Source organism: Pseudovirgaria hyperparasitica (assembly GCF_010093815.1).
Source record: "Pseudovirgaria hyperparasitica strain CBS 121739 unplaced genomic scaffold EJ05scaffold_14, whole genome shotgun sequence".
Taxonomy (NCBI): Eukaryota; Fungi; Ascomycota; class Dothideomycetes; order Acrospermales; family Acrospermaceae; genus Pseudovirgaria; species Pseudovirgaria hyperparasitica.
In genome coordinates, this window is record NW_022985562.1 from 902,690 (window position 1) to 929,279 (window position 26,590).

At 50.5% G+C, this 26,590-nt stretch overlaps 11 protein-coding genes across 11 annotated transcripts; 3 read left to right on the top strand and 8 right to left on the bottom strand.

The window, feature by feature from the left end:
• Positions 1-732: 732 nt before the first annotated feature.
• EJ05DRAFT_479053 (uncharacterized protein) lies at positions 733-2,002 on the top strand. Its single transcript, XM_033744587.1, has one exon. The coding sequence runs from the start codon at positions 814-816 to the stop codon at positions 1,948-1,950; it is 1,137 nt and encodes a 378-aa protein (XP_033597710.1). The 5' UTR covers positions 733-813; the 3' UTR covers positions 1,951-2,002.
• A 71-nt stretch (positions 2,003-2,073) lies between these two features.
• On the bottom strand, positions 2,074-3,309 carry EJ05DRAFT_127901 (uncharacterized protein). The gene has a single exon (XM_033739129.1). The coding sequence runs from the start codon at positions 3,037-3,039 to the stop codon at positions 2,197-2,199; it is 843 nt and encodes a 280-aa protein (XP_033597711.1). The 5' UTR covers positions 3,040-3,309; the 3' UTR covers positions 2,074-2,196.
• Positions 3,310-4,868: 1,559 nt separating this feature from the next.
• On the top strand, positions 4,869-6,222 carry EJ05DRAFT_127937 (uncharacterized protein). Its single transcript, XM_033739130.1, has 2 exons — positions 4,869-5,313; positions 5,363-6,222. The coding sequence occupies exons 1-2, from the start codon at positions 4,953-4,955 to the stop codon at positions 6,148-6,150; spliced, it is 1,149 nt and encodes a 382-aa protein (XP_033597712.1). The 5' UTR covers positions 4,869-4,952; the 3' UTR covers positions 6,151-6,222.
• On the bottom strand, positions 6,187-7,107 carry EJ05DRAFT_479056 (uncharacterized protein). Its single transcript, XM_033744588.1, has 2 exons — positions 6,711-7,107; positions 6,187-6,649 (listed from the first exon to the last, which is right to left on the bottom strand). The coding sequence occupies exons 1-2, from the start codon at positions 6,982-6,984 to the stop codon at positions 6,279-6,281; spliced, it is 645 nt and encodes a 214-aa protein (XP_033597713.1). The 5' UTR covers positions 6,985-7,107; the 3' UTR covers positions 6,187-6,278.
• A 259-nt stretch (positions 7,108-7,366) lies between these two features.
• EJ05DRAFT_540710 (NAD(P)-binding protein) lies at positions 7,367-8,683 on the bottom strand (the record flags this gene model as incomplete). The annotated part of the gene is made up of 2 exons (XM_033749617.1): positions 8,368-8,683; positions 7,367-8,314 (listed from the first exon to the last, which is right to left on the bottom strand). The coding sequence occupies exons 1-2, from the start codon at positions 8,410-8,412 to the stop codon at positions 7,367-7,369; spliced, it is 993 nt and encodes a 330-aa protein (XP_033597714.1). The 5' UTR covers positions 8,413-8,683.
• A 799-nt stretch (positions 8,684-9,482) lies between these two features.
• EJ05DRAFT_519967 (uncharacterized protein) lies at positions 9,483-11,151 on the bottom strand (the record flags this gene model as incomplete). Its single annotated transcript, XM_033748734.1, has 5 exons — positions 9,483-10,386; positions 10,435-10,729; positions 10,786-10,839; positions 10,891-11,025; positions 11,083-11,151. The coding sequence occupies 5 exons, from the start codon at positions 11,149-11,151 to the stop codon at positions 9,512-9,514; spliced, it is 1,428 nt and encodes a 475-aa protein (XP_033597715.1). The 3' UTR covers positions 9,483-9,511.
• A 1,944-nt stretch (positions 11,152-13,095) lies between these two features.
• EJ05DRAFT_540711 (uncharacterized protein) lies at positions 13,096-15,682 on the bottom strand (the record flags this gene model as incomplete). The annotated part of the gene is made up of 2 exons (XM_033749618.1): positions 13,096-15,074; positions 15,203-15,682. The coding sequence occupies 2 exons, from the start codon at positions 15,680-15,682 to the stop codon at positions 13,128-13,130; spliced, it is 2,427 nt and encodes an 808-aa protein (XP_033597716.1). The 3' UTR covers positions 13,096-13,127.
• Positions 15,683-15,899: 217 nt separating this feature from the next.
• On the bottom strand, positions 15,900-18,180 carry EJ05DRAFT_468351 (RNA binding protein-like protein Ligatin/Tma64). The gene is made up of 3 exons (XM_033742869.1): positions 18,021-18,180; positions 17,667-17,967; positions 15,900-17,613 (listed from the first exon to the last, which is right to left on the bottom strand). Exons 1-3 carry the CDS (start codon positions 18,039-18,041, stop codon positions 16,016-16,018), a joined length of 1,920 nt encoding a protein of 639 aa, XP_033597717.1. The 5' UTR covers positions 18,042-18,180; the 3' UTR covers positions 15,900-16,015.
• Positions 18,181-18,554: 374 nt separating this feature from the next.
• EJ05DRAFT_128118 (uncharacterized protein) lies at positions 18,555-20,196 on the top strand. Its single transcript, XM_033739131.1, has 5 exons — positions 18,555-18,927; positions 18,984-19,211; positions 19,291-19,778; positions 19,835-19,989; positions 20,055-20,196. Exons 1-5 carry the CDS (start codon positions 18,745-18,747, stop codon positions 20,093-20,095), a joined length of 1,095 nt encoding a protein of 364 aa, XP_033597718.1. The 5' UTR covers positions 18,555-18,744; the 3' UTR covers positions 20,096-20,196.
• Positions 20,197-20,350: 154 nt separating this feature from the next.
• On the bottom strand, positions 20,351-23,331 carry EJ05DRAFT_488788 (uncharacterized protein; the record flags this gene model as incomplete). Its single annotated transcript, XM_033745741.1, has 3 exons — positions 20,351-21,271; positions 21,363-23,237; positions 23,329-23,331. The coding sequence occupies 3 exons, from the start codon at positions 23,329-23,331 to the stop codon at positions 20,351-20,353; spliced, it is 2,799 nt and encodes a 932-aa protein (XP_033597719.1).
• A 2,237-nt stretch (positions 23,332-25,568) lies between these two features.
• Positions 25,569-26,413, bottom strand: EJ05DRAFT_442665 (ribosomal protein S5 domain 2-like protein; the record flags this gene model as incomplete). The annotated part of the gene is made up of 2 exons (XM_033742047.1): positions 25,569-26,070; positions 26,127-26,413. The coding sequence occupies 2 exons, from the start codon at positions 26,411-26,413 to the stop codon at positions 25,569-25,571; spliced, it is 789 nt and encodes a 262-aa protein (XP_033597720.1).
• Between the last annotated feature and the right edge of the window lie 177 nt (positions 26,414-26,590).

Below are 26,590 nucleotides of genomic sequence, written 5' to 3' on the forward strand. Positions count from 1 at the left end.
CAACGGCCCTTTGCGAATGATTATCATGCTTTATGGCAGTTAGAAAGAATTATAAAACTCCTTACTAATGAATCAGTACCTACTAGCCAGCTTCTCGTTATTTTAGGAGACAGTTATTATATGTAAGCTAAGGTGCTAGTCAAGATTGATACAATATATATAAACATCACGATGGTGCGTTTTAAACTAACGAGATTGAGCAAGCTAAGAGCAGATGCGCCATCTTTGACTCTGTGATCTCATGCTCTGCAGCTCTTCATTCATAGTCAAGACTCGTCGGTCATAATATGACTCAGGACCAAAGATACCAATACATACATGTTTCAACAATGCACTATCTAATTCCATGCAAGTAGTTGTTTCTTACAAGAACGCCACCCAGCTATACGGAGTTGTAGCCTGCGCTTACATACCACGCCAAAACTAGGCAAGATATAGATCCAATAGAGTTTATCTTCTATTGATTAAAACAATCGAACCTCCAGAATTAGTATTACTTATCCTTTTATGTATTCTACTTAGGTTTAAGTTTACCATTAAGCTAGTAGAGTTGGATTCAATCATGAAGGCTTACAGATTGTCTATATAACCCATACAGCTAAGTAATTGGAATAATAGCTATAAGTAAGCGAAGACCCTTAATTGAGGTTATGATTATTTTAGTAAGCGCCCGATCCTCCCTGATTAGTATTACTTAGTAGTGGCTCAAAGAAGTCCAATTGCGCTTGCTTCGAGAAGAATTATAGAATCCCATCTCTGGTGTCCACCTAAAGACCGGATCTAGGGACATTCATCGCATCTTCATTCTTCACCATGTCCACAATTCCTCTCACAATAAACTGTCTCTGCGCCCTTCACACCTTTAGCACCTTAATCTCCCCCAGTAGCCTCCCTCTTCGCGCCACAGCCTGCCACTGTACATCATGCCGTCACGCAACCGGTGCCCTCTACACCAGCGACATCAACTGGCCACTCCCAGCCTCCCAAACCCCAAACATCACCGCGCTCTCAAGCTACGCGCTGTTCCCCACAATCAACATTCTATTCTGTGCAACCTGCTCGTCCCCATTGTTCTTCCACAAGCCCGCGTCAGACTGGCTCGGCGCATTCACTGGCCAGCTGCGCAACGACCCGGACCTCGTACGTCTTGAAGACAATATTTTCGTCACAGATACCCGTGATGGCGGCGCGAGTGCTTGGCTTGGGAAATGTAATGCTGATGGGACAGTGGCGAGGCGGTGGAAGGGGCATATTGGCGGCGAGATGGTGCCGAATGACTGGCCTGGAGTGGCGGCACTCAAGGGCTCGTACGAGCGAAACGATGTGCGGGAGCTGAGTGCGCGATGCCATTGTGGTGGTGTAGCGTTTACGATGGCGCAAGGGGAGTATGAAGGTACAGCGAGGGAAGCGTTGCCTTTCTTTGTAGACCCTGTGAGTAAGAAAAACTTGGGTGGGTTTGATGCTTGTGATACATGTCGGCAGAGCAGTGGAGTGGAGGTGTTCAATTGGACGTTCTCGGAATTGTCGTATTTGAGATGTGCGGATGGTAATCCTGTGGCGAAGGACGTATTTAGTCTGAAAGACGCGGTAGATGGGAAGGACGCACGGTTGGGGACGCTGGCATATTTTGCGAGTTCTAAGGGCGTACAGCGGTATTTCTGCTCAAGATGCTCTGCGTGTGTGTTCTATGCCGTTGAAGATAGACCAGTTCTGGTAGATGTGGCGATCGGCCTGCTAGATGCGCCGGATGGGGCGAGAGGAGACAATTTCTTGGCATGGGCGTTTGGCAAGATTGGGCAGATACAAGATGGACAGGGGGGTTGGCGAGAAGGGTTCCTGAAGAAGTCAGAAGAGGAGTGTGATGCGTGGAGAGAAGAGATAGGATATCCAAAAAATTGGAGAAGAGTGGAACGGGAGGCGGCCGAGAAGAGGGGTGAGAAGTACTACTGAGATGTTTCTGTACGTCTGGAAAGTGCAAATTAAACAGTACTTATCATGTGCTATGGGCATGCCGTGAAATGCAAACTAGAGAAACGTAATATACAGCGCAGCCTGGCCTCAGCCGGCGAAGAATAGAAGCCCTGCCATGCAGGTAGAAGATTGCAATCTGAAGTCTGAAATCAAATGCCGAGAAGAACCACCATACCAAAACACCTGTCATAATCAAAACTGAAGAACGAAGGCGGCAGCGTATGTTCAGCTGAAATATCCACTTCCCCAGAACTTGCTCTTCGCAGGACCTACGGCGGAGATCGTTTTGTAAAAGATGTTGAAGCACTCCAAGTCCATGTAAGTAGGCTCAAAACTGGTATCCCAATGTTTGCTGGCGTGTTCGAAGGCCTCCTGCGGCGTCCTTCCACCCTTTGGGAAGCCAGGGGTCGTAATTGCCAGGAACATGCCCTGCATTTCGTACAGATCCACGTTGTCTTCGACTGTGTCACACATTGACTTCCATGCCAAGTCAAGACACTCATCCCAAGGGTTTATTGACGCAAGGGTAAACTCTGATGGCCATTCCACCTCCAAGGGTTGACTGAAAGGTTCAGGCCAAGTCTTTGGGTTCTTTTCATGAAGCCGTTTGCCGGCAGCCACGCTGTCGTGTTTCATGGCATTGTACTGCTTGGGTACACGTGGAATACCGCGTTTGCCATCCCAGCCCTGTCGCCACGCCTGCTCGAACGCAGGTCTCACGACGAGATCGTGCCATTTCCTGAGGAATTCGTCGTCGGTACGTATATCGCGGTCAGCGTGTGGGAAGATGACGTAGACTTTGGCGCGTGTAAGGGTGCTTGATCCAATGTACAGAGCCCTCTTCTTCAGACCACCATCCTTCTCTTTTGCCGGTTCGTGGTAGAGGGTTTTGTGTAGTCGCTCACTCTCCTCAGGAGACAGTTTCGGGGCAGCCCATGACGTGCAGAACCATCGAAGATCTTTGATAGCGGCAAGACTTTCAATTCGAGCACAGGCACCGTCGACCACATGAGTGGATCTCGCCACTGAGAAGAAGTCTCCAAATCTTATCGGCTCGTTGGTAGACATTGCTAATGTTGTAGAGTTGAGACGTTTGTTATGCGGGGAGGCAGTTTGAAAGAAAGTCTACAATTGCTCGCCTGAAGCTGCTGTGATATATGATGTATGGTGTAGACGTATTTGCTGTTCAGGTCTTATGATTCAGTATATCGACTGACGTCTCAGATATGCTTGTGAAGGTAGTTTTGTTGATCGTTGCGCCGTGATCCAATGCTAAAAGAGTGACTGAAAGACAAAAAACGAGTGCTTGACGAAAATGACTGGACAAAGCAAGGAACAGCAAGGGATAGCAGTGAGAAAAGGATGCGAAATAGGAGATTACCCTCATATAACGACAGCTGTTGATCTCACCGGATCCCCTCAGTGCGATCGGCCCGTGTGCTGCATTGCATCTGCATGATGGTCTGGTAAGATAGAACAACCTGTGTCAAGCCACTCTTGTTTACCATTCAGCATTTCGCCCTCAAACCTGAGCTCAGGATCCTATGAGTGACCATATATCACCGACTTTCAGTGACTGTTATTATATCGTTCTGATCAAGAGACTTCTCAGAGCATCGCTGAGATGTGTTCGAAACTTGGGATGCAAGTTGACACGTCTGTATGTCCGTGCCAAGAGATGAAAGCGGCGGCGAAAGGAGATGTACTGCATCTATGCATATTGCCGGTTCTTTCCGTGAAGAAGCGCCTCCAATTGACCAGGTCCGCCGTAAGTAGCGGACAAGCTGACAGATTGATCAATGGCTGTAATTCATATAGATATGGCATATAACGACACTTCTCATATCACGGCCTTCTTCTTGGGTTCCATCGCAGTGAAAACAAAGCAACAAACTGTCGTCCAAATTGTAGCTTGTATGACAAGTGAGGTTGTCAAAATCTCCGAAGTGACATGTCAGATGAGTGTCAGCCCCTGAGGAGAGGTACAAATGAAGTAATTTGATAGTGAAGGAGATGGCAGCAATCTTAGTCTATGATCGTGAGATGATACAGGCGAAATACAGGGTCACAAGGCAAAGGAGGTAGCTATCAATGCATGAGTCGAGATGCCAAACGATTACCCCATAAGCGAGCGACATGGTGTCGATCGGGATCAACAAACAGATGAATGTAGTGGTGTTGAAAAGCTGGGAAGTGAGGGGCCTGGGAACTTTGACAGGGAGCTGGCACACTACATTGGGGCAAGCTGGGGGGCAGAGTTCGGGGAAGGACAGCCCAATTTAGGCCAGGGGAAGGCCTAAAAGGGCCCCTGTTGGTATAGATTTGGGTGGTACTGGGTCATGGACCGGGCCTGTGGGCGCCCACCCCGCCCCACCCCGGGGCCTGCAGCCGCCGATCCAAAGAAAAAGGCGCCCGGTCCAGCCTCCAGCCCGCCCATCCGATCCCGATTCATGCCTGTTCCTGTCACCTGAACTGTCAGTGTCAGTGTGTCAGTGTCAGCGTCGGTGTCTTCTGCATTCAACCAATCGATCTGCTTCACCGCTTTCTATCCAGCAGATCGATTGAGCGTGCGATCGGACACCATGAACGTACCTAAACCAAGACACAGCCACGACGAGAGTGCAGTGGACTCTGGCCTGCACCCAGCCCCGGTCTACACTTACATCCACGCTGCTCGTCATCTCCAAAGGGCGAAGCACGAGCTGAAACTGCGTGTCGTTGCAGCGTGCTGTGTTGTCACCACACGGAACCTCCCCACCACCTCTTCCTGCACGCTACTGACCCAATCGCGATGCAGCCGCTGTGTAGAATGACAATCAGCTAGGCTGCCTCAGTCTCACTAGACGTTGCTTCTTCCTTCGCTTGCGACACTACGTCACAAGATCTCGTTCACGACTTTCCACCTCGATCCTCGTCTGCCGACTCACCACCATTACGCTCCTCCCAAAGTCGACGACGTCTAGATGTGCCTGTAGAATTCAATGAGCGTCGTCAGCATAAGCACCCTTCAGGATGCTCTTCCCGAACCGGGACCCTCGCTGTCCGTTCTGATCGCATCGCTTGCCGATGCCTTCGCATGCGCCGCGGACCTTTACAGAGCCCTAAGAGAAAGGGAAGAGGGAGGCTGGAAAGAGATTGAGCGCATCAAAAGGCTTCCTCATCGTGAAGAGCGTGTGATAGAGCGAATCGAAATTCGTCCTCTGGACGGAGCTGGGAGAGAAAAGCGGGACAGCGCTTTGGGGGATGCTGATGAAGAATCAATCCACGAGAGTGCTGTCCTTGTACGGAAGGAATTGGATCATGGCACGCGCGAGGTTGGACAACAGTATGCCGTAGGAGATGGTGTGTTTTATCGTCAGTGTGTGAACGGGGGTGCTAATCACACGTCCAGCACAAGCCCATACGCAGATTCAGGCTGAGATCATCGCGCTACAACAGATAACCATAGATATATACGCCAACTTTTTCGGGCGGTATGGCAAGGAGCGTCCGATTGCACAACACATAGCCATGTTAATGTCGAGAGTACGAAATACTCGCATGCGCGCCGTCGAAGCACTTACAAACCAGTACCACCGCATGTACATTCCTCCACCTCAAATACCCGCGCCAGTCATACATACTAGAGATCTATCACCCGTGTTGGATCCACCAAGGCTACATGCATCATCGTTGCGAAGTGCATCCGAAGATACGCAGATAGTCCAGGTGCAAAGGCAGAGAAGCGTGCGCGGCCAGGTAATGCGTAAGGAGTCAGACATGATAACTACGATGTCCGGACCGACATCGATCATATCGAATGTGAATCGCCACAATCTCTTTTGTCTTTATGCGATCGACCTACAAGACCACAAATCACAACCATTGGCTGATGCCTTCTTCCCAGAGGGCGACGGCCGCTGTCCCTACTGCTCTCTATACATTCGTAGCAGCGCTGGAAAGTCATGGGAGGTATTCAAGGACTCAGATGTACGCGGCAAGGAGAGGAAGTTTCACATTGATAGCCGATTTGTGGTCAAGAGTCACAGAGAAGGCGGCGGATTTGCTTGTGTACTATGCAGCCAACGGCGCGAGGCGGACACTGTAACAGAGGATATCTTATCGTTGATTGATCATGTATGGGTTGACCATACGGCTGAAGAGTACGCGAAGGAGATCGACATCAAGGAGGTCGTATAAGTTAGGCTCAGAGCAAGCAATCAATTACTTCACTCCACAGGTCTCTCTGGTATACTGTCCTAATAGGCTTCTTTCACAAGTGGTAGGTCACGTATGAGCGATCAATCTCGTATTACTCTTGTTCTTCATTATCTCTGCATCGTACTTGTCACGCACTCTAAACAGCACCGCTCGTCCCCGAGAACCGAACACGTATCACATACATGCCGTCCGCATGACCGGCACGCGAACGTTCCCCCAGACGCCATATCGATGTCCATCTCCATCATTTCCTCCACGACCAAAGCCTGATCGCAGTCCTCGCAATGTTGCTGCTGCCCGAAGCTCACTGTGTGCATTGAAGCCAACCTCGGGGCCTCTTTTGGTAGTGCCCAGAAACTATGAAGAGTAGATTTCTGTGCAGCATTGCTGAGGCGTGGTTGGAGTTGTGGCTGGGAGACGACGGGCGCAGCATCCGGGAGATGTTTTTGCGCGTCGAAGAGTTTGCTTATTGTTGTTTCTACATATATTGTTAGATGCTGCTTCTTATGATTGTCTTGGATATCAGAGGCTAGACATACCATGCACTATTTCCTGCTTCGGTCTGTTGTCTCTATGTCGCTTCCGCGTCCGGCTTCCCAAATCGGAGGCGCTGATCCGTGATGTGTGTTGCGACGCTCCCCATTGTGCAAACGGCAAGCTTCGGATCGGTTGGTCTATGTCCATGGCGAAAGGATTTGAGAAGCGCGGGAGAGGGGAGGGACTTTGTGAGGTGCGTGTCGAGTCTGTTGCGCGGCTGGAGACGGAGGAAGTAGGTGAGATTTCGAGGGATGAGCATTTGCGTTTGAGACCCATTCTTGATGATTGCGATGTATGAATAGATATATAAATAGATAGATTTATGTATACATGTATAGTCGATCAGTATGCTGGAAAGGATTCTGGAGTACTTATGTGTGCTTGTCTTGGGGTTTCTGGAGTGGTTGGGAAGATCCATCGTACTTCAGCCATGACGCGAGCGCGTGGTGGAGACGCGTCGGCGCGCTAGCGCGTAAGTGTATATATCTACCTTGCACTAGAAAACTCAGAACCGACATCAAAACATAGTGGGATCGAAGATACGGTGGCTCTTGATGCTATTAGTCTCAAACCTGTACTTAAAAGGATAACTGTGGCAGGCGTCTTCAGAGAAAGGTCTCATTAAAAAAGTCCTACTCCAAGAACCCTCATTTTTAAACTACAATTGCCATGATTGGGCCTTGATGAATTCTTCCAATGGCGTCGTCTGGATATTCAGCTCCGTCGCAGTACTGACATTCCCCATCCCGAACTCAGTGACATACTTCACCATCTCCATAAGTTCTTCTCTGATCTCCTCCGGCACCAATGCGGCATACTCGGCCTCAGAAATGATCTTGGAAGCAGCTGGTAGTCCCAAGGTTCTACTCCATAGCGCTGCGTAGTCTTCCTGGCTGATGATAGCAGTGGCAGGAATAACGTCAGTGCCAGCTGGATGACCTAGGACCAAGGCCTTGACGAAAGCTCCAGCGTCCTGAGTGACCCATAATTCTGGATGCGCGGTATGATCACCTGGGATATCTGGGAAGAGGAAAGAGTACGAGCCGTCTTTCTCCTTTTGTGGCGCAAGAGCAGGGATGTCAGACCAGTTCTCGAGGTAATTGCTCATCATAACTGTACTCATCCGCTGAGCGAGCTGTGGAAGCTTGCTGAGGATGTAGCTTTTTACGTTCGCTTTCGAATCGAATTCGTACACATGCGTGTATTTTCCACCACTGGTTGTCGTCACAGCCGGCAGCGTCGAGAAGACGTATCTTTCCAAAGTCGAAAGGACCTCAGGATGCGAGGCTGCTTTTGCGGCATTGACACCTTGAATCTCCTCCAATATGCCAGCATATGCCTTGACGCTCTTTCCGAGCTCTTTGGCCTTCTTCAGCCCTTCGTCTGAGGAGGCTCGATAGGTATTGGCAACGTAGTCGGTAACAGCGAAGATAGCATTCGAGCCCTTGAAAGCAGACTGCAGAGACGCTACATCATCGAGCTCGGCACGAACAACTTCGACGCCTCTCGCGGACCAAGCTTTTGCCTTTTCAGATTCGGGGTCCCGTGTGATTCCGCGGACTTGCCAACGATTCTCTTTCAAGAAGTGGTTAGCTACGGAGGAGCCCTATATGTATGTGAGTTTAACACGTTCTAAATGTTTCTGTTCTGCTGGCTGACCTGTTTGCCCGTGAGTCCAAGGACAGTAACGATCTTCTTGGACATTCTGCTGATTGGTTGTATCGATGCTTGTTACAAGATCTGAGAAGTTCCTAAAGTATTGCGGCTATTGTCTTTTCCATTCTTAGTAGACAACACGTTCTTATATACAGTGTCCATATTCTCTTCTTGGCATCGCCAAGCTGCCTTGCTTGCCAGTGTACGGACGATGCCATCTTCTGGCAAGAAGAAGATTTGGCCGGAATTACATGTACCTCAACAGACCGGACCCATAGGTACAGTACATAATCTCGTGGCATTTATCAGTGAAACGTAACCCAGTTACTGAGCAGTGAATTGGTAATGACTGTGGATTGGTAATGATCGTGTATCATCCCGTTCGCCGAGAGCTTCTATACCTGATCCGGATTGGGGGTGAAAAGGCTGATCAGCGTGCGTAAGAAGAGTCAATGCGTCCTACCAAGAAACCTTTCATACATTCATGATCTTAGATCCGACTGAGATCATAGGGACGCTGGCCAAGGGGTTCTAGCTAATATCTCGTAGGGTCGTATAATAGCATATATCCTGAGCCGCATCGAAATCAATAGACAATTGCTGAAGAGCTCACGCACTTCGACATTCTCATCCTCTGTTCTCTGAGATCGTTCATATACTCTACAAGCCCGTTGATTAAAACACCATTCGTATCAACAGTCGTCATTGCGTAACACATGATCATAAGCACAAGGACTATCAGTGAAATGCCTACATAATTCCATGTTCGAATGCTAACGCCTTATGCTCAGATCTACGTGAAGATTACAAAGCACCAAGTCTAACGCCTGCCAAGTAGCCCGCAAAATACCAAGTCCTACACCTCGAACAGATACTGCTTTCATCTAGCTTGAACGTCTCTTCAAGAAGCTCATAGAGCAGGAACATCCATGTATACCACAATGCAGTCCCTAAGTGGAACGTAAAGCTGCAATGTAAGGATTTCCAGCGCCACCAGGGTAGACTCGCTGAGCATCAGTTTATAACGCCTTCCACGTCCTGATCAAGTCCCAACGCCTCCAAAGTATTAAGTGAAAGAATGAAAAACTACATCAGTGTAATAGGCTTGCTCGGTAGATGTCCGACGAACCAGCTGAGAGACTTCTCTCTACAGTAGCAATAGATCAGTCTCTGAATTGGGTCTGATCTTTCTCATGTTTGTCTTCGCCACCTGATGCAGACGGATGGGAAATCTACCGCAATTCGCTCTGTCACACTGGCAGTTGTGGCCGTAGAGACAGGCCGGGTCTCTGCAACGAAGGCCAGCCCTGCAAGGTCGGAGTCGTATCTTGTGCCTGATGGCAATAATCTCAGTATCTGTGGGCATTTCATGCAGATATTCGCATGGATTTGGTCCTTTCCAGCATCCGTTATTGAATATATAGTCGTTGCATCGTCTTCTGTGGTGTGAAGAGTTCCGTCGTTCCAGTCTAGCGTATGTAGCCGGACATGCTTTGGGAAGATGCATGTCAATGCGTTGACCGAATCCGTTCACAACGATGCATCCGGGCTCAAAGACATCGAGTATTCCTGCCTGGTCAGCAATAGCTTCGCTACCTGACATTGACTCCGTACTGTCTACAAGAGCCTCATGTGGCCTGTCAATAGCGCCTTCTGACTTCGATGTACCAGACGTTTCTCCCTCGCTGGCAGTAGGACGACCACTAGGTGTCGACTTAACATCCGCGAACAGCCTCAATGGTTTATTCGGCTCTTTATATGGCTTGTCCAGGGAGCTGTATAGTACCAGTGGCTTCAGAGGGATCAGATGTCCACTCCAAAACAACGACGGAAATTCAGTAGTTGGCAATTCAAGCATTCGATATTTTTCGCCGATGCGAAAACCAGCCAACAAGGTGAGCTTCTCGCGCATTCCCTCCTCATGTAGCAGAGCATTCAGCATGCGAACATAGCCATTGTCATGGCACGCGCCAAAGACGATATGCTTGGTCGTTGGATTTGCCATATGGTGGTCGAGAAGTCCTACTCGTGTTAGTGATGGGACTCAACGATAGGCTCACTGTAAATTACCTCGGATCCGGAAGTCCACTTGCTCCCTCCCGTGACCAACGTCAATGAAATCTACCAGTGCGTTTGTCTGATTGAAACCGCGGGCAAAGTCTTCCAGATTCGCAGACGCTTCGGTCAACCCTACACGTGCTATTGTGTGTTTCAGCCCCTGAAGGTTGGCATACAGCTTGATGACGAAAGGGAGACCTGCGATCTCGGCGTGCTCTTTCTCGAAATAGTGACGCAGGTGTGTCTGCAGGGCACTAGCTGCCTCAAGTCCGCCTACAGTACCTTTGACGAGATACTTGCTGTCAAACTGCGAGGTTTAAGTGTTAATGAGAGCGAGAAACATAATGATCTGACACGACTCACAATATATTCATCCGCGTCAGCGTCAATCAGCACCAGGATAGAAGAACCAGCATGCTGTAGACCTGTTTAGCAGCATCACGAAACCCGGATCGGGGCAATGCGTACCACATCTCGCTGGAGCTTTTCCAAGTCTTCAGTAGCCTTATGATTGAGCTCGCGCGTGTCAATGCTGCTCGAGCCAGGATCTCTCGTCGCATCGCTGAGCTCCCCCATGACTTCGAGACACATCTTCATCAGATCCTAGATCATGTTAGATCACTCAGTGGACTTACGACAGGGTAACGCCAGTACACATACATGAAGGCAGTTAGACCTCGCTGCATCTTGAGCCTCGAACTCTTCGAATTGCCGCTTGAGTTGGTCCATTATGGCTATGGCAACAACGAGAATCCGCAGGATTAGAACCAAGAGAGATCTCAGGAAATTTATGAGTTGAAGGAGGAAAGCCACTTACAGACTGCTTTATAGAGAATGTCTTCCGAAGGTCACTAGCGAAAGCCACCCCTGACTCAAGCAAGGAGTCCGTAAAAGGCAGTGGAACACGAATTGTTACTGCTGCGGTAAAGTGAACAGCCAAGTAAAAAGACACTACAACAAATTCGAGCAGGACTGTCACCCATTGATGCAGGTCAGTAGCTCATGTAGGGTCGTAAAAGTTCAACCCAGCCAGGGCAAAGTAATCCAGATAGGTTCTTGTCCCATCTACTACAGTGTTATAACAGTTTCCATCTACTTTTCAAATGAGATGTCACTTTACCACTTCCATATTATATATAACCCTTTCTTGACTCATCCCACTCGGATCATCAGGCCCACGCTTAACGTCCTTCTTCCCTCCTAACCTCATCACGTCTTGATTTAGCTCCGCGCCCACTCTACGTCCGCTCCTGAAATAAGTAATCCACTCTCAACCTCCAACCTTCAACCTTTAATCTTCAAGCTGGTCGTTGAAGATCTATCCATCTAGCTGCCTATCGATCCATCCATCGTGCAAGTTAGCTATCCAACATTACCTGGTCGCCGGGCTTTATAACGAACAAGCGAGCTGAACAGGTTAGAACAAGAACAGGAGTGAGGTAGGAGTAGGGCATTGAAGCTATGGATAGCTAGGATTTCGATACGACGACGATGATAACAAAAACCATTATAGTAAAGATATAGTGATGATAGGACTGTATGGTCACTATACTGAATGGATGATAGAGAGATAGATATACACGGTGATGGATAGATAGTTCGTCAGTTTGTGAGTTAGGTAGCTAGGTAGTTAGTTAGTTGGCAAGTTAGTTAGATCCTCTGTCTTTCGATCAATCGATCGGTGTTGGCTGGGATGCTGTCACACTGCCCGAAGTTTCTCTTCGTACTCACTTTCACTTTTTATCAATCGACCAGCCCTCCTCCACTTTTCTTATCAAACCCTAACTTGGGCCTGGGCAAGGTTCGCACATCTATTGAGGGTGTATTTCTATCCTCCTCTTCCTCTCATTACACACGTCTCACAACCATATTTATCCGCGATTGATAAACAGACGTGGGCATATACAATCGAATACAACCCGAGGGCCTAGCTTAGAATTGTATGATAAGTCATCCTACAAGTACGGATTGAGCTTGCAATCTATGCCAAAGGATCAAGATTGCTTGTGTTGGATTGAATCAGGAGTAGAGTGGCCAGGTGATTACCAAAGTTCTTCCCATGGGTAAAAATGCGTGATGATTCATGGATATTGAGTATATTTGACATGAGCAGTCATGTATTTTATGGTGTAGCCACCTAATCCCCAGAAACTATCTATATTCCACTAATGTAGCCGTGTATAGGGCCGAACGATCAGAATAAGACTGTACCGTCTGGGCAATCATTTTGAGACGCTGGCTGGGCTTGTATTCTATAGTAAAACTCTAGCCCAGATTGAGCTCGAATGAATTCGGGTTGTACATGCTCATGTCTGTTGATAAAACCATAAATACATACCCCAATACACTATCACGCATCCCCCACTCGAGTAAACCAGACGACAGCGTCAAGTGTCGACGACGACTTGTGTTTGCAAAGTACATACAAAACCATACGATCTGCTTACCACAGCGCCCGACTTCATAATAAGGTCATATTAGTCTAGGTGGCTGCTCGTCTGTCTGTTTGCAGAACACCAGAAGATTAACGTCTAGAGAATATAAGATTACCATTCACCAGCGAGTATACTAGCATCTATCTTACTCGCATACACTATCTACGCGATCTATCTATCATGCGCTCCCAACCCCCTCCCTCATCCTCATCCTGCTCCATCAGCCCGCTTCTCAACAGCCTTTCTCCGCGCTCTATGCCCTTCCACCCATCACTTGCCCCCAACGTCCTTCCTGGCCTCATCCTTTCCCTTCCCCTTTCCCTTTCCCTTTCCCTCTCCATCACGACGCACCACAACAGGTAAAAACTTCTCCTCAAGCAATGAATACGGCGACGATGACGACGCTACATCATCGTCTGCGCCGGAGGAAAAACTAGATCGTGGGGATCCAGACGCGGGGTTGGATGCGCGGGTTATGAGGATACGTGGCGTGTGTGGTAGTGAAGGCGGCGCAGGTGGAGAGGAAGGAAACGCATCTGCCACTATCATTGTTGCCGTTACGGGAGTTGCAGGATTCGCCATCATCGTCGTTTCGGGAGTCGGGGGAATAGGTGCTGTAGGGAAGTCGGTGCTTGTGCTTGCTGTGGCAGGGGCCGGGGATGGACTCGCTAAAGGCGTAGCAGTATCGTGAGCGTCCAACGTATCAGCCTTGGCCTCAATCTTTGACGGTGTCGTTGTCGTCGTCGTATTGGCGAGAGCACGCAGTCTATCTCTCAGACTACGTTTAGGCTTAGGCTTGGGGGTACTGGGTGGGCTTGACGACGAACGGATGTGTCTAGACGCAGACGCAAACATAGGCGTGGATGTATACGCGGACATAGGCATGAACGCAGGCATAGGCGTATCAGAACCATTATGGAACTGCGCCGAGCGCGCTCTATGCAGTCTGGCGCTGCGCGCAGATAGCGTCAAGCGCGGTGTTTGCAAGGAGCGCTGCGAGACGGAGCGGCGGAGACGGCCAAGGAGGGAGGATTCGGGGTGTTCGATTCCTGATGGTCCTGGATGGAGGGATGGTGGGGAGGGATTGGCGTTTCTGTAGGTGGGAGTGGGAGTGGGAGTGGGGGCAGTGATGGTGGAGGTTGGCGATGTCGGGCTGCTAGGGTCGATGGAGGGCGTGTCAGTGGTACGTCTAGATTCCAGGCTGTGTAGAGAAAGGGAGCCTTCGTCCGAGGCTTCAGCGATTGTGGACGTTGGTCTGTGGGGTCTTGGGGAGCAGCGGATGTCTTCCGGTCGTCCGCCGAGGTCGATGATTGATGCGGCTTGCTTTACGTTTATGCCTGTTTTTATGTCTTGAGTTTTGAGACCCCCTGAAGATGACGGGGAACAAATAGTGATGGAGCGGGTGTCGACGCGAGGTGTTGCTATGTCTCGGCTTGATGTTGGATCTGGCAAGGACGTAGCGTCAGGGGTAGTAACGTCAAGACTCGCTGATCGACCTTGGCCTGGAGTGGACGGCTGTGAGGGAATCAGCTGTGTAGTGGACTCTGGGCCTGGTGTTGATTTTGGTAGCGAGGATTGATCTTGAATAGGTGTCTTTTCCTGGACGTTCAAGTTCAGTGAGCCGTCCGAGGTTTGTTTAGAAACAGGTGGTCCTTCAGGCTCAGTACTGTCTAGCTTCGATGGCATTTCCGGAGATACTTCCTGGTGTCTTGGAGCTTCCGTCCCGACGATAGGTGAGCTTTTCGGGAGGTGGTAAACTTCAGGACTTGATACCGGCCCTGGTGCTTTATCGTCCCACGGCATCAAGTCGCGAATGGCGGAAGGAGAAGAGACAGAAGAGATTTTAGTAATCTCTGGGACTTCTGCAAGACTTGATGTCCTGCAGGTGGTAGAGTTAGAGTCGTTCGAGGCCGATGGGCGATCTTCCTGATTCTTCGGTGAAGATGCTCCCGCAACCTCCGCAGACGCATTTACGACTTGCAGAGTCGTTGATCTCACCCTCTCATCTCTCGCTGTCTCAGCACCCCTATCTTCATCTACCGCCAAACCCAACACCACAGAACCCTTGCTCATCCACGGCCCCTGATCAACCATGACCATGATGCCACTCCTCTTCAACCCCCTCCTCCGCTCAACACCAGCCCTTATATAAGCCCTTGCAAAGCGCTCCCACCTCCTATTCTGCCGCACCAGCGACTCATTCACAAGTCTAATCACCTGCTCATACCATACACATCTCATGCAAGGCGTCGTCTTCTGCTTCTCCTGCTTAAGGGGGCGAGTCAGAATAAAAAACAACATCTCATACCCTTAATACCATCTAGAAAAGAATATAACAGACTTACTTCTTCATTCAGCCTACGGCCACGCTCATGCTCTCTCTCCTTCTCCCTCTCTACCCACCCAAAGAACAAATCCCTATACATCCCATACCCAGATTCCTCCACCACCCACCCGGCAACTCCCCGCGTAAGCCAGCCCAGGTTCCACAGTAGTGCAAAAGCGGCGAAATACGCCACCGGTCGGACGGCGGTGGCGGCAAGCGGTATGTTACTACTGCTGCTACTACCACTACCAACGTAGAGATGCGTGAGGACGTAGACGTAGAAGGGGCTATCCTGTATTTCCAGCTGTGTATACGTAGCGTATACGATGCCGGCAAAGGCGGAGCAGTAAAGGGCAAAATGGAGGAGTGTGGGGAGCCAGTCGATTAGGATGCTGCCAAGGATGATGATGGCAGTGCGTGTTGTTGATCTTGTTGTTATTTTTGTTGTCGGGGTCCATTGGGAGGCTGACATGCTGTCGAGCTTGATACTGGTGGACATGTTAGGCGGATGAATTATCGTCAGTCAGCTATAGAGGAAAATTGGGGATGAGAATTGCATTGAGATCGCTGTTGGGTTATGGTTGCTGCTGCGGGCTTCTGGTTAACTTCATGGTGTTCGTAAAGGTTCATTTCACGTCCTGCAAACGGTCCGCCTGCACGCGCCCTTTGTCACGCAATCTGTAAACAGACAACAGAACACAACACTTGGCTGATTGGACCAGTAATGCCTAAAGAATAAGTCCGGAATTGCACAATGATCTATGGACAAAAGATTTGGGTATCGAGTCTTTTATATGCAAGAATATTTTCTTTGTTTTTGCCTTGCACTCCTTCAGCCCTTCTTTTTCCCTTTGACCTTGTCCACAATCTCTACCCACTGTCTGTTCACTCCCCGCTTTTCTAACGCTTTGATGACAGCGTCCTTCTGTGGCCCCTGAACCATGATTTCCATCACTGGTGTCTTCGGGCTACTGCCTTTTAGTTGCTCGACGCTTGTAGAACCTGCACACACTTTCCTGAGCTCATCTGCGAGCGGCTGCGGTGGGATGAAGTAGGCCTCCACGCCGGAGACCTTTGTGACGGTCTTGTTACCGCTTCGGGTTTCAAGCATGATTGTGATTTTGGGAGCTGCCCCAGCCTTTGGCTTTGATGTACTTGAGGACTCGTCGTTGCGGATGATAGACCAAAAGGGACTACAAGATTTGATGATTCGGTCAATTAGTGCATCTCGCGGGACGGTCCCTTTATTGATGACTTCTTTGTCTAGATGAGTGCTGCCATCGAAGACAGCGTTTGCCAGGATCGGATCGATCTTCACGAGCCGCTTATTCGTTTCGACAACCAGTTCCTCGATCGCAATATAGCTGGTGACAATAGATCCGATTTCACTAGTCGTATGATAGCCTCTTGGATCCGCTTGTGCTTTCTCAAACATGTCGGCCAGCTTCTCCTTCGGCCGGTACAGTTCCAGTTTCTTGATTTTCTGACCAACAGAGCTATCACCCGGATCGCTGATCACCGTCGCGTTGTGTTCCCGGCCTTGTGCGGCGCCGCCCACTGTTTCTTTCTTCGGCAACCGATAAGGTGTGAAGTCTGCTATGGTGCGGTCTTTGAAATCAATGTCCATGATGACTACTTCATGGGTGTCTCGGTCCTTTGTCTTTACTATTTGCTCCTTGTCTAACGACTTGATGAACTTCTTGATGTTCTTCCAGCTGGTCTTCTTGATCTGGAGGGATGCAGTTTGCGCAGGTGTATATGCAGGAAGGAATGGTTGCACCAGATTAGCCATGACGAACGACTGGGTAAGAGGGAAGCTGAGACCGAAGCTTGGTTGACCCCTGTTGACGTCCATGTGATGTCGTACGCCGTAAAGGAAGGCTTTCCGAAAGCCTTCGTCAATCTCTTTGGTCGACAACGGCTTGTCCTCCACTGACTCAAAAGCATCTTTGATGTCTGTTCTATCTTGTGCTCCTGCGACCTCTTCCCCTGAATGAAGAGAAACACCTCCATTGGCACCATCCGCTAAGTCAAGCTGCTCCGTCTTCGTAGCAATGTCCGCTGCTTCGTCATCGTCATCGAGCCAGCCTTGAAGTGAATCAGGCGGCTGTGAGCCCGGCTTACTCGCATTGCTCCACGACCATAGCTCATCTCCAGCCCAGTGTATGTTCTCGACCGCATGTCCCCTCGCCCCTTGTACTTTTTCCAGCGCACTCACGTCGATCTCACATCTTCCCACGGCAAGCGGCACGGAAGGCGAGTCTAGACTGGCAATTGCGACAGTAGCGTTCTGTTTGGCTTTTGAGGGGAACGGAGGGCCTGCAGCTAAGCCAGGGGTCATGAGGTCTGCACCACCCTGTAACTTCTCGATGACCGGGGTGTGGGTGTGGAGAAGGGGCACAATTCCGGGATTCTGCCACAGAGTGTAGACTGACACTACATATCAGTAAATGCCCTGGTAAAATCGGAGTTTGCTTTCGTACCTGTAGGATACAACCTATCCTCAAGCTTCACCCAGAGGATCCGCTGGTCGTCCCTGTAGCTTCCAACATAGACGGTACCAGATACTTGCTTCAGGTCAGGCCCGACAGTTGTCGTGAAGCGGGCCGATAAAGCATTCTCGGGTAGGAGAGCATTCCTGATATTTGATATCTTCGCCACGGCGGCAGCCTTCTCTTCGGGATCGTCAAGATCTGTGGATGGGAGCTCTAGGCCTAGCTCTGAGATAATTTGCTCGGCGGTCTTGCGTCGATCAGAAGATCGCAATGGGGCTAGAGGTTTGACCTGTAGTACGAGTGAGTATGACAGCTTTTAGGGGTGTGGTAGTGCAGACTGACGGTAGGCTTCTTCTTGAACATGGTGGATGTGGAGGAAAGTGAGGCGACAGTCAAGAGTGCAAGAATTGACAGACAGTCAGCGTGAAAGATAGTTGGAAAGGAAAGATATAATATTAGGGGGACAAACAGCTCAGTTGTATCAGAGCTGATTGATGTGAGTTGAATCAAAATGAGCCATTTCCATCCATCTCAGGCACCGACATGGATGCCTTGGCGTCTTTACCCCTCTAACCCCCACCATGAGCGTGGAGGGGCAGCGTGTAACGGCAAAAGAGAGCCCTGCGTCATCCTTAGAAGCCTTAGGCATCAATCAACTCCACACATCTCACTTGTCTCCGTCTAACAACACCCGATCCGTTCCCAACAGAAAAGACAAAGACACACACAAGACACACAAGACCCTGTTGCATCACCAGTCTCCATTATTGCACCGCTACAGTCACTGCCCCGTCCGTGTTTTCGCTGCCATCGGGCCTATGTGGCACGTACTAGATATGTAATACTGACCTGTATCACCGATACAGGCTACACTTGAGTGCGGGGATTGCGGGGGCGCCCATGGCTAAGAAACGCTGTATATCCGATGGGTTATCATGCCATCATAAGGAGATGTCTGCATGCTGTCTTGTCTTGTCTTGTCTTGTCATTGTGAACAATCCTCTCGAGCACTATCAAGCAGAGTAATACCACTTATATACAACTCGACTCATTCATACTCACCACCATGACCGAATCAGCGCGTGCACGACTGAACCAGGTCAAAGAATTTCTGACCGGAAAGACACCTACCACCACCTTCTCCCTCCCCTTCCATCCAGACCAGGCCACATTTCCGACGAGAAAGGAGCTGCCAGCAATCCCAGGAGCCCCGGATGGCGCTGCCTGGGTCTGGGGCGACGACGACTGGGTGCCGCTCACCAAGTTTCATTCAATCTGATGAAGTATTGCTTACTATTAGGGCAGATTGGCAGAATCAACCTCCTGACGCCTGCGCGTGTCAAAGCCGCCGCCAGTGAGATCAAGACGGGCGACATTGTGCCGACGAACCTGCCCCTAAACGTACCCGCCCAGCCTGCATTTCGCCGCGAGACGTTCAAGCACGAGATCAAGATCCTCACCGAGGGTCTCTGCTACGACGATATCTACCACCTCAACACGCAGTCCGGCACCCAGTGGGACGGCTTCCGACATGTGCGTAATATCTCTCTTCTGTGCTTTCTATAAGTCATCGAGATGGGAGGCATGCTGATATGACGAGTCCCCATTGTAGTTCGCCCACCTTCCGACCGGCGCATTTTACAACAACACACGCGCCGCAGATATTGTCGGCCCAGCTGCAAACCACAAATGTTCCATGCACCACTGGGCCGAGCACGGCATCGCTGGTCGCGGTGTGCTGCTCGACTATTTCAGCTGGGCACAGCGCCACGCCATCACCTACGACCCTTACGACTACCACGCCATCGCCTACGACGACCTGGTCAGCGTCGGTAAGGAGCAAGGCATCGACATCCGGCCCGCTGCCCAGGGCGGCGACATTAAGGTTGGCGACTTGCTGTTTGTGCGCATGGGCTGGACGGTGGCGTACTATGCGCGTCCGGCTGAGGAGAGGAGTGCGCTGGCACTGAGGGAGCATAAGTTGGGCCCTGATGATGGGCAGCGTTATGTCGGTTTGAAGCAAGAGCCGGCCATTGTGGACTGGCTACATGACTGCTATTTCGGGGCTGTTGCTGGAGACGCTCCGACGTTTGAGGCTTGGTAGGCTGACTCGTCCACCATGCTGGAATCTGAAAGCTGATAAACCTTGTCCACAGGCCGACAATGACGGATTACTTCTTGCACGAGTATATCCTGGCGCTTTGGGGTATGCCCCTGGGCGAGATGCTGGATCTGGAGAAGCTGTCCGAGACATGCAAGAAGTATAACCGCTGGTTCTTCTTCTTTTCGAGCGCCCCCTTCAATTGTCCGAGTAAGTTGCTGTGCACCTGATTCTGACTCTGCCCAGGAGACATGGAGGCTGACCGTGCATACCAGATGGTGTTAGCTCCCATGTGAACGGTAATGCAATCTTCTGAGCACCTCTGGTATGCTAGGCATGACCAATGCAGTAAGCTCTGGGATAAGAACTTGTCGAGTGCTGGAACGAGAAAAAGGTTGACGACCGGCGGGTTGGGTACTACTTTGCGCTTTCTGTGGAGCTGCATCAATACTATTTTGACTGTAATTTGACGAGACGGGTATGGCTTACTGGTAAATTGAACTTACAAGCCTTAGGTATCCATTTTTGAACCCAATGTTTGATATCACATCACCATCCACGAGACCTGTCGCTACTCTAGGCTCGCCTGCGCCCACGCAACACTCAATCCCGCCAACGTCGTCATCCACGCCGCGACCCCAAATGCCCCCTGCATATCATCCCTCCGTACACAAACCCACACTACAGCAAACACCAAGCTGCCCAGCCCAAACATGCCCAGCATCAGCGTCCACACGCGTGCCGGCAGAAACCCCTCTACCAGATGTATACCCCACCCAACCCCAACATCTAGCCTCTTCTTTCGCTTCGGGCTGCGTAAATATGTGATTAGCTCGCCGTCATAGTCCTGCGGGTGCTTGAATAAGTGCAGCAGGTATTTCTCGCCCACCGGCGGCACCAGGTCGTGCGGCTCGAAATCGTACCACGTCTTAGCCAACGCGCCACTCGGCATGTCAGGGCTTTTACGGATATCTGCGAACCGGTTGCGGTGCACTTCGAACTGCACGAAATGTATCGTTGTGAGGCCGCGCACCCGCAAAATGTGGAGAAGTGGATGTTTGATGCTGGCATAGTGTGACCGTAGCGTCAGCGCGAGGTCTTTGTCCGACTTGATGCGAGGGCTTGTCATGTCAAGGTGGACGACTTTGGGCGTTGCGCGGCCCTCGTTGACGCAAGTGAGAAGCCAGGAGGGCGTAGGAGGGGGAGAGATTACGACGCTGAAGGGGTTCTGACGGCTATGCATTTTGGGCGAGCTCGAGGTCAGATTGGAGGAAAGGGACGATTGGGTGCCGAAGGTGGAGGATGGGGAGAGAGCTGGGTTGCTGAAGATGCTGGAGACGGCGCTGGAGATGCTTGGGGTACTGGAAGTGCTGCTGCCGTTGGTGTGCATGCGCGGTGTATGGGATTGTGGGCGATTAAGGTAGGCTTCTAGCTCGCGAGCCGCACCCACGCGGCGCTCGATGAAGTCGTCGTAGCGGACCTCGCCACAGTGCTTTGACAAGATTAGTGGCTGTCTTGGATGTGTGAAGTTATTTCAAGGTGGATTTAGTGGTGACTTTGAAGTTGAAGTATCTGCGACTTACACATGTCCAGCGCACCCGCACAAACCCTTCTTTGACTGAATGCTCGGGACCACATTGTCCCCCGAGCCAGTCTATTGCATTGCGAGCCAGGGAGAGTAGTCCGAATGCGGCCAGGGAAACGAAACTCTTAGACCTTGACCTCATGTCGACGAGTCGAGTTTCATAATTCTGAGGAAGTGGTAGGGGCCCGGACGTTGTGCTGCTGTCTTGGGTCTGTGTATCTGGCTGTTTGATGTATGGTTGTGGCTGCTGGATTGGGAATGAGACCACTGGGCTCTCTGACTGCGTCGATCGCTGGGTAGGGGACTGTTGTTGTTCCTCCGTTTTGACTGTAGTGGGCGGAGAACCTGTCGAAACAACGTCGTCTGAGTTCCGCTGTGAGCACTTAGTTCTCAACTTCAGCTTTCCTGGCTTCGCACGCAGCACAGGCACGGGTATTGAAGCAGACTGACTCCGTCCTATCACTTTCCTTGCTTGACTATGAGGTGGTTTAAGTGCATTGAACGACTTGCTCCTTCTTTGAAGTACATTTGCATTATCGGCATCCTCACTCCTGAACCACCGCCTCTTTAATTCACCAAGTGGCGGAGCAAGCTTAGAGTATCCACCAAGGACCTCGTCATCACCGTGTTTTGGAGGCCAGTCCATCAAGCGGGAAGGGACGTTGTGGCTTTCAGGCACGACAAATCTTGCCCGCACAGTCGAGCGACTTGGCCGTATTATGCGACTCCGATGACTTTTCTTCCGCTCTGTAGTCTTGATTGCGGTCTCATCAGCCTGAATCTCTCTCAGATCCTCCCAGGAACTTTCGCGTCGTCCGTCCTGATTGTCAACAGGGGCAGATTCTGGCCATGCTACTTCTGATAGCTGAAGACCTCCAACTGGAGTCGATAAGATACTTGATAGTGAGTTTCTGCGCGTCGTCGTCGTCGAAAATTCAGTGACGATAGAGCATGGCACTGTCGAGCTTTGTGTGTCTGTTTCATCCCATAGATCCCCTATGGGACCTGCACCGTGAATCAATGTTTCCGCATCGCTAAATCCCTCAGTTCCGACAGAGATGCTATTTCGTGCAAGGCGCCCTGGAAGCTCTACAGGCGGTGGGGATCTTGCTGGCCAAGACTCCGTCTGATTGCTAACACTAAAAGGACCTACGGCACTGTACTGGTGTGGCGCCAGTTGTCGTACGTGTGCCCCCAAGTTTGGACCCGAAGATCCGATCTCTGGAATGATCGGTGTAGAATCCAATTCCACCGGGACATCGGGCGTCTCGAGTTCATAGCCGGTAGGAGTCGCCTCAGGCTGGTGTTCAATTAGATGTATATCTTTGACGTCATCTCCTTCACTCGGGCCCGCGGTACTGCCCTTCCGAAGTCTAACAATGATCCCGCGACCACTCCGCTTGATACGAGCTTTGAGGTCGTTGCGTCTTGTAGGAGCTTGGTGGGGAAGAGTACCTGATCCTGAAGGTAGCCAGTCCCACTCAGGCGCAGCATTCTGGACGAATGCAGATGGTATTGAGCTCAGGTCAACCCAGCCTTGTGCATCTCTAGAGAGGCTGAGTGTGGGAGATGACTTGTTGCCCTGGTGGAGAGGAAGGGCATGAGGCCCCAGGCTTGGGATTGCTTGAAGCTCTCGAGATTGGTGCGTCTGTCCCGTCGGACGGTCAGTCGCATTTTCGGCGTTTACGTTGACCACGAGTTGAAACTGCCCCGAACGACCGATTTCATTCAAGCTCAACGTGAAAGGCACGCTCACAGGCAGGCCAGAGGCTGCAGCATTAGATTGCCCACTAGTATGCTGTCCATCGCCCAACACAGTCAGAGGGGTCGATCCATCAGACGATCCAGTAGAGCGATTCGCATATGGCGATGACTGCAGGTGTTGACGAGGTTAGTATATGTTGCTTTTTCGACGACTTTTCAGGGCGGTCCCAAGGCTGCAGGGAGCTCAATTCACCACTCACCATTTTGAAGACGTTCTTAGGCACCGGCAAATGAAGATCTCTTTGTGTGGGCGACACATGAATCACAAGAACAGAAAAAAATGCCTTCCAAATGTGCTGCAGACTGGCAAAAGAGGATGTGAGTCTTCTTTCAAGGCAGCAGTTTTCTCGCACAGCCTCAGTCAGTACTCAGAGGGATCGCCCTATTCACCCTTCAGCTCCTTCAAGGATACACCATTTCCCGGTGTCTGATTCGTTGCCAGGATGGGCTGCATAGTCGGGTGGAAGCTGGACATCCAACCTGATCATTGCATCGCCCTTTGATTGTGACTGCATATAAGGCAGACAGGTTAATCCCGTGACCACAAAGAAACAGACTGCTGGTTTGTTGACTTGAACAACAGACACAGAGGGCCAGCCGCCTGTACCATCTGCTCGGTGAGTGACATCTTCGATCGCGATCCAAAAGTTAATGCATGATGGGAGGGCGATACGTGTGAGATTCTCTCTGCTACTGCGATGTCTTGCGCACTCCCTCTGCTTTTGCTCTCAAGTTGTCGCAGTCGGAGCCGAAGATCGTCTCATTCCGACGTTTCTGCCCTTTCGATCTTTAAACTTCTTCTGTAATCATTTCAGCGTGTGAATAATGTTAGAAGATCGAAAAGACCGAGACCTAAACGCCGACGCCGACCTTGTAAATCCGAATTTGCGCGGCCCCACTCGCCCAATAAAGCCGCTCGCTGGTTGGCGCAGACGTCGGGACCGAGATCGCTAATCCAGCCAACTGATGATCCGGACCCTTCGTGCGGACGCGGGCATAACGATGATCTCCGCTATGGTCTCAGCTAAACTCCATAGTCGTCGTAATTGCGCGTGTAAGGATGTGAGGATATATATATATATGGCGTGCCGATACCATTCATTCATGTAAAAGATCTATTTACACTCCACTCCAATCTAGGACACTCCATCTGTCGACTTCACGATCAGTCAACCAACAATCATCTTCGCAGCTCATCACATTACTCTACAAGCGCCTTTCAATACCACGAGTATGGAGTCCTCTATCCAAGTCGTCTATATCCCCAATCTTGTCGGTCGCCAAGCCGTTCGAATTGAGACAGTCCTCGAGCACACCGCTACCAGCGAGAACACACAAGCTGTCGAAGACATCATCCCGAGACTGAGCCCTTGGTTGTCAAGCTCCCAAACACGGTCGAATAGCTGTTCGTCCGCCGAGTCGGATATCGACGACTAGACTTGTCATTCTTGGTACGACCCGATTCATCGAATAAGCACCCTGGCTATTCCCCGAAGCCAAAACTTTGACGCCCATGGTCTTTCAGATTTCGAAAGCAGCCTTGTGCTTTGGCTGCCAAAAAAAGTACTTTAGTCTTTGGCCCAGCTGCGTGTATAGCGGCGGCTGAACTTGATGAACACCTCGACGTTGTCGTGGTCGACGCTGATACGAAGGATGGGAATTACTGGATTCTCAACAGTCCGAAGATACCATTTGAAGAAGACTGACGTGAAGCGGTTACAAATTTCGAGGGACCATGGTGTTTCATGAGACCAAACTAGGATCCCTTTACGTTACTGGACTACGCGTCTACGGATCGTCAAGCTTCAAAGTTTCAAGCCTGACTTGATTCATGTCCATGACGCTACTAGTCGAACCATACTCTCGTGCAGACTACCTCTTGACACTGGTACAAGCGTATGCCCTGTGTTCCATCTGCAGACCTTCGCGGACTTTCTGGCTTGCCGGAATGTGTATCGGTTTTCAAGGACGGATCGTTTCTACAGACCCAGCAGTTGTGCTCGCTATAAATGTGCCATTGAACCGATGAAAACCGGTCCGGCGAAGACAATCTTGGACAGTCAGTCGAAATTATTGAGAAAGTAGGACGCATCTCGCTATTTGCAAAAGCATGGCTAGCGGAGTAGGGGGGGACTTTTATAAGCTGTAATAATAATATTTGCCTCCATCCAAACTGCACCTTTCGTGTCATGACTCTGACTTTACGAAATGCCCCTTTTTTGTCTCAAAACAGCCAGTGTGACGGCTCGCTGCTTTGAACACGTCCAGACAGGTTTAACGATAGCCGAATCTCCGCATCGTTTTTGCCCCGAGAGCCACCAGGGGTAGAGGCAAGTTTCGACTCGTACTTTCTCAAATGAAAGACGAACGCGTTTGACGACGTGTGTTTGGGCTAGAGCTGCCGTATGAGTTTGTAGGTGAGTACCTATTGTCGAGTCTCTCACCCGGCTGCCTTCTGCAGCAGCTTTCGTCCGTGGGCACGTATCACTACGTCAAGTAATTCCCTGACACGCTTACATCCGTCTACACCGACCGCGAGCATCTCTTCTAGCCTTTCCATCCTCAGCCGAGTCTCCATTTGGCACACACTGAGTTTATCTTCATCTCCTGCCTCTCCGGACACCGTTGCTATTGTCATGAATGGAAGCTCCTGTTCTTCCAAAGAGTTGAGATCAAGTATTGGGTCAGAAATGTCGTTTTCACTCTGTGAATTACCAGAGCTCGAAGTCGTATGTCCTACGGTACAAGCACAAAGGTATGACTTCATGGGTATGCCGGCATCTATAAGGGCAAGTGTGCTGGCATTGAGCAGCGCTGCGAGTATCGAGCCATCTTGCGACAATACATGGAGTGTCATGTTAATTGAGGAGCGAGGATACAGCGTAGTCAAAATATTTGCCGTTAGAGAGTCCACGATGATCTGTTGAAGTTCGCTGATGTGCCTAAGTGCGATGTTAGCACTAAAAAATACCGAGAGGTATTCAGGGCAAGTCCATACTTATCCCCGCGACCTCGTCTTTTCCTCTCTAGCCCGCTGAACCCGGCGAATGCGATATCTACCTGAAGCAGTGCTGAATTTGCGGAACTACCAGCCATTCCCATTTTCGAAGCTTCGAATGGACCTTGAACTGTGCATATGACCTTGGTGTTGCCCATTTCTAGATAGCTTGATCCATCAGCCGCTGCCTGCGTAGAGACCTGGGCATGAAGACGACGTAGGTCATTCCAGCGTCGGCCATCGAGGCGCAATAATGCTAGCGAGTATGATGATGTGTCGAGAGGCATTACCGCAACGATTCGACCAGGAATTGCTCTGCCTGCGGTGAGATCGCGATTGATCTTTGACTTTTTCACTGTAACTAGCTGCAGGTGGATTCACCATCGGCCCGACCTTGCCGATGATTGGATCGCCAGGTCACGTGCTCACGCGACAAATGCGCATAGATGCGTCATCTACAGACT